Below are 9019 nucleotides of genomic sequence, written 5' to 3' on the forward strand. Positions count from 1 at the left end.
AGATGAAATTATAACCTTAGTACTGTTTCCTCCCCACATTTTAAACATTTTCCTGTGATTTTCTTCAATTTCCAAGAAGAGGTAATTTCACCATGAATTAGTGGTGCACTTTCGTGTCAGTAAATTATTATTGTCATATTTTTCTATAAGGTTTTTTCAGACTTTCCTTCTACGTTGTTTCATACAGCTGTTTTGAAATGACTATTCTTTTTTAATTTTTATTTTTAGTTCTGGGGTACATGTGCAGGATGTGCAGGTTTGTTATGTAGTAAACGTGTGCCATGATGGTTTGCTGCACCTATCAACCCATCACGTAGGTATCAAGCTCAGCATGTATTAGCTACTTTTCCTAATGCTCTCCCTCCCACCACTCCACGACCCGACAGGCCCCCGTGTGTGTTGTTCCCCTCCCTGTGTCCATGTGTTCTCATTGTTCAGCTCCCACTGATAAAAAAGAACACGTGGTGTTTAATTTTCTGTTCCTATGTTAGTTTGCTGAGGATAATGGTTTCCAGCTTTATTGATGTCCCTGCAAAGGACATACACTATGGAATACTATGCAGCCGTAAAGTGAAATAACTATTCTTAACCTAATAGCATCCTCACTTATATTCTTTTCTCCAAAAGATTTTAGTTTCTCATAAATCTTCTCTTTCCAAATGCACACATACCTATTCATACAGTGTTTACACAAAGGAAGAGTAGTATGCTATGCATAACACATGTGCTATTTATATTTCACTATAGGTTTTTGTTTTTTTTTTAAGCTTGTCTTCCCCTTTCCTTTCTCAGTTGATAAATGCTATGGAAAATTTTGTGATTTTTATGTTAAAAATTGGTTCTCGTCCAGGGGAAATTTTGTCCTCTGGGGGACATTGAGCAATGACTAGTTTGGCTGTCATGCTGGGAAGGGTCAGTAGAGAAAAGGGAAGCTGATAAACATCGTACAATGCACAGGACAGACCCAGACACAACAAATGAGCTGGCCCAGAGGTTCCTTTTTATTTCCTTTTTGAATAGTTGGTTTATATCATTTGCTTATTTTTTTCCACAGCGGTTCTCAACATATCAGTGTCTTGACATGGAAAAGATATCACCATGTTTGATATTCGGTAAATTTCCCTTTGTCTTTTCTGAATTTTGCTGGGCCTCAGGGATATAACAGGAGTTGGGAAGTTTTCAAAACTAGGGAAACTTTTTCTTCCTTGTGGTCTCTCAGGGACTATGTGAGCTTATTAGATTATTTTTCCCTTTAGATCTGATTGATTCTTCCCTCTCTGTCTCTCGGGGTTTTTTGTTTGTTTGTTTTCTTATTGTTGTTTTTGAGACAGAGTCTCTCTCTGTCACCCAGGCTGGAACACAGTGGCATGATCTCAGCTCACTGCAACCTCCACCTCCTGGGTTCCAGTGATTCTCCTGCCTCAGCCTCCCAGATAGCTGGGAATACAAGTACGCGCCACTATGCCAGGCTAATTTTTGTATTTTTCGTGGACGAGGTTTTCCCATATTGGCCAGGCTTGTCTCGAACTCCTGACATCAGGGGATCTGCCCACCTTGACCTCCCAAAGTGCTAGGATTATGGGAGTGAGCCACCAAGCCAGTTGCCTCTCTGCTTATGAAGCAGATTTTTATTCTTTAAACATAGGGCAGGAAAAGGCCATCTCAAAATAGAACCTTGAGGTTACATACGCATGGGAAGTTTCCAAACTGGAACTTCTAGCTACCATATCTATATCCTCTAGGGGAAAGATAATTTGATATTAAGAATTTACCTGGTGTCCATTCCTTTCTAATACTGTCAGTGGGATGAGAAACCTGAGGGAGTACCATGGCCCCAGGAGGCCATGGCTGCATGTGTGGATGCGTTCTCTCTGTGTGTGCATGTGTGTGGGTGCACGACTTTAGGCTGAGCACAGGTTTCAGAAATAGGGAACCTGAGCTCTATATTTCAAAAGGTAACCATCATATAAAGGCCAGATCTCAAGAAAATATCAGTAAGCAGAATGGGCATGCATTGCAGTTCATGAAACACCTTTGCAACCAAATTAATACAGTGAAAATGCATCGATATCTGGACAGAGGGACTCCTTGTGTCTTCGAGTTTCAGCAGCTATGAGGACGGTTCCTTCCCCAACATCCTCCAACAGCCCTCGCCTCTTGCTCATTCCGCTGCCACACTGTCTTCTTCGCAGTCCTCGAATATCTGAAAGAAGCACATTCCCCGGGGTCTTTCATTGATCGTTTCTTCTGATTTGCACACACTTCTGCAGGGAACATAGTGACCCCACCCTGTCTTCATTATAGTCTCTCTTCAGTTGTCACCTTCTCTGCTGGTCCTGCCTGAACACTCGGGAAAATCTAATACCCATCCACTCTTTCCTTCTAACCTCCTTCTTCGTCACCATCTACACAGTGTATGGCATTTTTAAAATGTACTTGTGTTTTTCATTCATCATTAAATTGTAGGGAATTATTATTTATTTATTTATTAATTTATTATTTTACTTTATTTTTTTTTTTTAAGACAAGGTCTCACTCTGTCAACCAGGTTTTAGTGCAGTGGCATGATCTCGGCTCACTACAATCTCCACCTCCTGGGTTAAAGCGATTCTCCTCCCTTTGCCTCCCAAGTACCTGGGATTACAGGCACGAGTCACCACCCCTGGCTAATGCTTTTTGTATTTTTACCTAAGACCAGATTTTGCCCTGTTGGCCAGGCTGGTCTCGAACTCCTGACCTCAGGTGATCCATCCACCTCGGTCTCCCCTAGTGCTGAGATTACAGGAGTGAGCCACTGCACCCGGCCAATATTAACTTCTTGACTGTAAAATATAAGTGAGAATATTTCTGATATGTTTGTAATGCATGCTTGTATCATGTTCTCTTTCTCTCTCTTTTGGAAGTCACATCAACAATATGAAAGCAGGGAATGAGACACAAATTTCACAATTCCTTCTTCTGGGACTTTCAGAGGAACCAGAATTGCAGCCCTTCCTCTTTGGACTGTTCCTGTCCATGTACCTGGTCACCGTGCTTGGGAACCTGCTCATCATCCTGGTCACAATCTCAGACTGTCACCTCCACACCCCCATGTACTTCTTCCTCTCCAACTTGTCCTTCATAGACATCTGTTTTGTGTCCACCACTGTCCCGAAGATGCTGGTGAACATCCAGACACACAGCAGAGTCATCACCTATGCAGGCTGCCTCACCCAGATGTGCTTTTTCATATTCTTTGCGGGACTGGATATCTTTATGCTGACCGTGATGGCCTTTGACCGGTTTGTGGCCATCTGTCACCCCCTGCACTACACGGTCACCATGAACCCCAGGCTCTGTGGGCTGCTGGTTCTGGCGTCCTGGATCATGAGTGCCCTGAATTCCTCGTTACAAAGCTTAATAGTGCTGCGGCTTTCCTTCTGCACAGACTTGGAAATTCCCCACTTTTTCTGTGAACTTAATCAGGTGGTCCACCTTGCCTGTTCTGACACCTTTCTTAATGACATGGGGATGTATTTGGCATCTGCGCTGCTGGGCGGTGGTGCCCTCTCTGGGATCCTTTATTCTTATTCTAAGATCGTTTCCTCCATACGTGGAACCTTGTCAGCTCAGGGGAAGTACAAGGCATTTTCCACCTGTGCATCTCACCTCTCAGTTGTCTCCTTATTTTATGGTACGCTCCTAGGAGTGTACTTTAGTTCTGCTGCAACCCGTAACTCACACTCAAGTGCTGCAGCCTCGGTGATGTACACGGTGGTTACCCCCATGCTGAACCCCTTCATCTACAGTCTGAGAAATAAGGACATAAAGAGAGCTCTGGTGAGATTCCTCTGGAGGAAAACTATAAAAGGATCAATTTTCCTTCAGCTAAAGAAGTGCCCATAATAGCAGGACACAAAGCCTCAGAGCTTTGAAATCTGTTTAGAATATGGACGTTGAAATTGTTCCTTCTACGTACCTCCTGGATTATCCGTGACTTTGATTACACCTTCCTTATACAATGTTAGCGACTCACTTCATCAAGCTTTTTGCTCTGTCTGCTATCTAGACAGTTCTGCTTTTTGTCTCTTTTTGTATTTTCACCTGTTGATACAAACTACGGGTCAGAAATACATGGAATCTGGGGCCAGGTATGGTGGCTCATGCCTGGCATCCTAGTGCTTTGGGAGGCCGACGGGGGCAGATCACCTGAGGTCAGGAGTTCGATACCAACCTGGGCAACATGGTGAAATCCCATCTCTACTAAAAATACAGAAATTAGCTAAACATGGTGGCAGGTGCCTGTAATCCCAGTGACTTGGGAGGTTGAGGTGGGAACCGGGGAGGCGGAGTTTGCAGTGAGCTGAAATCCCACCACTGTACTCCAGCCTGGGTGACAGGTGAGACTCTGTCTCAAAAATAAATAAACAAATTAATTAATTAATTAAAATAAAAATACATGGAATCCCATTCATTTCATGGAGCAACATGGATTTCTTAAGAATAATTTCTTCTCAAATGACACATACTAAATAATTTTTTTTTTCTTTTGAAAAATGTTGTATGTTGTATTCTTCAATGGGGGAAGAAGACTACACTTGGAAATGAAAGTCATTTGTGTAACTCTATAGTAGAAGGAAACACTTTTTCAATTTGGTGTTCGTTATACCTTTGTACGTCACCACCTAAACTGTTCTTCCTGATAACATGGTGATAACACATCAGCTTGTTTGATCACTTGCCACTGGGTGTTATTCTCATCTTTAGAATTCTTTTTCTTATTCAGCTCGGTGTCCACAGTGCATACACAGTCACTGGTAAAAAACTGATTTTCATCTACATGTCTCCAAATGGACAAATTTGAAAAAAAATGGTTTGTCTTAGTATGGCATTAGAGTCAGAGATAAAAGTTAGTATTAGTAAATTTAAAATTATGTATTTAACCCACAGCCAACATAATACTGAATGGGGAAAAGTTGAAAGCATTCCCTCTGAGAATGGGAACAAGACAAGGATGCCCACCCTCACCACGCCTCTTCAACAGAGTACTGGAAGTCCCAGCCAGAGCAGTCAGAGAAGAGAAAGAAATAAAGGGCATCCAAATCAGTAAAGAGGAATTCAAACTGTCACTGTTTGCTGACAATATGATTGTTTACCTTGAAAACCCTAAGGACTCCTCCAGAAGGCTGCTAGAACTGATAAAAGAATTCAGCAAAATGTCCAGATACAAGATTAATGTACACAAATCGGTAGTTCTTCTATATATCAACAGTGACTATGTGGAGGATCAAATCAAGAAACTGCAAAAATAAAAATGATAATCAAATACTTAGGAATACACCTAACAAAGGAGTCGAAAGACCTCTACAAGGATAACTACAAAACACTGCTGAAAGAAATCATAGACAACACAAACAAATGGGAACACATCCCATGCTCATGGATGGGTAGAATCAATATTGTGAAAATGACCATATTGCTGAAAGCAATCTACAAATTCAACTCAATCCCTACCAAAATACCATCATTCTTCACAGAGTTAGAAAAAAAAAATTATAAAATTCATATGGAACCAAAAAAGAGTCTGCATAGCCAAAGCAACACTAAGCAAAAAGAACAAATCTGGAGGCATCACACTACCTGATTTCAAACTATACTATAAGGCCATAGTCACCAAAACAGTGTGGTACTGGTATAAAAATAGGCACATAGACCAATGGAACAGAATAGGGAACCCAGAAGTAAATCCAAATACTTACAGCCAATTGATCTTCAACAAAGCAAACGAAAACATAAAGTGGGGAAAGGACACTCTTTTTAATAAATGGTGCTGGGTTAATTGGCTAGCCACATGTAGGAGAATGAATACGGATCCTCATCCCTCACCTTATTCAAAAACCAACACAAGATAGACTAAGGACTTAAACCTAAGACCTGATACTATAAAAATTCTAGAAGACAATGTTGGAAAAACCCTTCTAGACATTGGCTTAGGCAAGGATTTCATGACCAAGAACCCAAAAGCACATGCAATAAAAACAAAGATAAATAGCTGGGACCTAATTAAACTAAAGAGCTTTTTGCACAGCAAAAGGAACAGTCAGCAGAGTCAACAGACAACCCACAGAGTGGGAGAAAATCTTCACAATCTATACATCTGACAAAGGACTAATATCCAGTATCTACAACAAACTCAAATCATAGGAAAAAAACAAACAATCCCATCAAAAAGTGAGCTAAGGACATGAGTAGACAATTCTCAAAAGAAGATACACAAATGACCAGCAAGCATATGGAAAAAATGCTCAACATCACCAATGATCAGGGAAATGCAAATCAAAACCACAACGCGATACCACTTTACTCCTGCAAAAACAGTCATAATAAAAAAAAATCGAAAAACAGTAGATGTTGGTGTGGATGCAGTGATTAGGGAACACTTCTACACGGCTGGTGGGAATGTAAACTAGCACAGCCACTATGGAAAGCAGCGTAGAGGTTCCTGACGGAATACTATTCGGCCATAAAAAGGAATGAATTAACAGCATTTGCAGTGACCTAGATGAGACTGGAGACTATTATTCCAAGTGAAGTAAATCAGGAACAGAAAACCAAATATTGTATGTTCTCACAGATACGTAGGAGCTAAGGTATGAAGACAAAAAGGCATAAGAATGATACAATGGACTTTGGGGACTTGGGAGGAAGAGTGAGCGGGGGCGAGGGATAAAAGGCTACAAATAGGGTGCAGTGTATCTTGCGAGGGTGATGGGTGCACCCAAATCTCACAAATCACCACTAAAGAACTTACTCACGTAATAAGATACCAACTGTACCCCAATAACTTATGGAAAAATAAAATGAAACAATAAATTTTTTTAAAGTCCTAATGAAAAAAAATCTAAAAAGTAAAAAAATAAATATGCCTTGTATTATCATGCAAAAAAAATCTTTTTCACTATGTATGTACTATCTGTATACACGTAGATATTACTTGTTGCATTATGGAAGACTGTTTATGTATAAAGGATATCACTCACTGCAGTGAGGAATGATTGGGAAAGCCAGGTGTGATGGCTCATGCCTGTAATTCCAACACTTTGGGAGGCCAAGGTGGGCGGATCATCTGAGGTCAGGAGTTCGATACCAGCCTGGCCAACATGGTGAAACCTCATCTCTGCTGGGTGTGGTTGCACATGCTTGTATTCTCAGCTACTTAGAAGGCTGAGGCATAAAAGTCACTCGAACCTGGGAGGCAGAGGTTGCAATGAGCCAAGATCACACCACTGCACTCCAGCCTGGGCAACAGAGTGAGACTCTTATCTCAAAAAAAAAAGAATAATTGGGTAGTTTTATGTTTTATTATTGAATTACCCTCCAGTTTCAGTGTAGGGACCAGCCCTACAGGACCTGTGGCTTTTCTCCTCATGTGCAGAGATGAGAGATCGTAGAAATAAAGACACAAGACAAAGAGACAGAAGAAAAGACAGCTGGGCCCAGGGGACTACTACCACCAAGATGGCAGAGACCGGTAGTGGCCCCGAATGCCTGGCTGTACTGTTATTTATTGTATATGAGGCAAGGGGGTGTGTGAGTCATCTCCAACGACAGGTAAGGTCATGTGAGTCACCTGTCCACCAGAGCCCTTCGCTGTTTTGTAGCCGAGGTGGAGAGAGAGAGAGAGGGGACGGCTTACGTCATTATTTCTTCTATGCATTTCTCGGACAGATCAAAGACTTTAATATTCTTACGAATTCTGCTACTGCTATGTAGAAGGCAGAGCCAGGTGTACAGGGCGGAACATGAAAGTGGACCAGGAGCATGACCGCAGAAGCACAGCGTTACAAGGTTTAGGCCTCCGGATGGCTGCGGGTGGGCTTGACTGATGTCAGGCCTTCCACAAAAGGTGGTGGAGCAGAGTCTTCTCTAACTCCTCCAGGGAAAGGGAGACTCCCTTTCCCAGTGTGCTAAGTAATGGTTGCCTTCCCAGGCACTGGCGCTACCGCTAGACCAAGGTCTGCTAAGTAACGGGCGCCTTCCCAGGCGCTGGCGTTACCGCTAGACCAAGGAGCCCTCTAGTGGCCGTGTCCGGGCGTGACAGGGGGCTCACTCTTGTCTTGCGGTCGCTTCTCACCGTGTCCCTTCAGCTCCTATCTCTGTATGGCCTGATTTTTCCTAGATTATAATTATAGAACAGACATTATTATAATATTGGAATAAAGAATAATGCTACAAACTAATGATTGATAAAATTCATATATAATCATGTCTATATTCTATGTCTAATTATAACTATTCGTATTTTAAGTATTTTCTTTATTATACTGGAACAGCTTGTGACTTCAGTCTCTTGCCTCGGCACCTGGGTGGCTTGCCGCCCACATTTCAGTGTCACATTCAATAAAAGAAATGAATGATTTCTTTTATTGCTTTAAATGAAATATCTCCCCTTTTCTAGACTTTATTACAATAAGTAAATGGGTGATGACTGAACCAAAACAATATCATCTATGATATATCTTCTTTATGCTCAGAAATCTAATCAATCTTCATGATCAAAGGATTCTTCACAGAAGAGCTTGAATCCCTGTCCATTCCTGTGATTTTGGGGTCACAGGTTTTTCTGCCCAAGGATGCATGACCTTCCAACCTCCCCTGTTCACCTAGAAAGGAACCTCAACATAGTCACTTTTAAAGACAATTTTCTAAAATAAATTTGAATAACACAGTAATCATGATTGCAGTCTTCAAATATCACAACAAAGGCTAAAAATACCAAACAACAAGTCATTTTAATTTCCCTCAGTTCTTTTCACTTTGGTTATTGTATCAGTTAGCAGTTGCTGTATAACAAGCCATCCTAGAAGCAAATGGTTTAATATTGTGTTTTTATTAATAAATGTGATTGTATGGTGGGAAGTTTTTCTGAGCTCTTCTGGTCTCCTTATGAATGTATAATCAGTTGTGGGTCCGCCGGGAAGGGCTTGCTAATCTTGGCTTGGTTTTCTTACATTCTGGGGACTCAGTTTGCTTTTGGATG

At 41.5% G+C, this 9019-nt stretch overlaps 1 protein-coding gene across 1 annotated transcript; it reads left to right on the forward strand.

The window, feature by feature from the left end:
* Positions 1 to 2913: 2913 nt before the first annotated feature.
* On the forward strand, positions 2914 to 3885 carry LOC112612937 (olfactory receptor 7A10-like). Its single transcript, XM_025367952.1, has one exon. It carries the CDS (start codon positions 2917 to 2919, stop codon positions 3883 to 3885), a length of 969 nt encoding a protein of 322 aa, XP_025223737.1. The 5' UTR covers positions 2914 to 2916.
* The last annotated feature ends 5134 nt before the right edge of the window (positions 3886 to 9019 follow it).

Source organism: Theropithecus gelada, chromosome 19 (genome assembly GCF_003255815.1).
Source record: "Theropithecus gelada isolate Dixy chromosome 19, Tgel_1.0, whole genome shotgun sequence".
Lineage (NCBI taxonomy): Eukaryota > Metazoa > Chordata > Mammalia > Primates > Cercopithecidae > Theropithecus > Theropithecus gelada.

Coding starts and splice junctions, on each gene's coding strand:
- LOC112612937 (XM_025367952.1), top strand. CDS start 2,917: ATGAAAGCAGGGAATGAGACACAAATTTCACAATTCCTTCTTCTGGGA.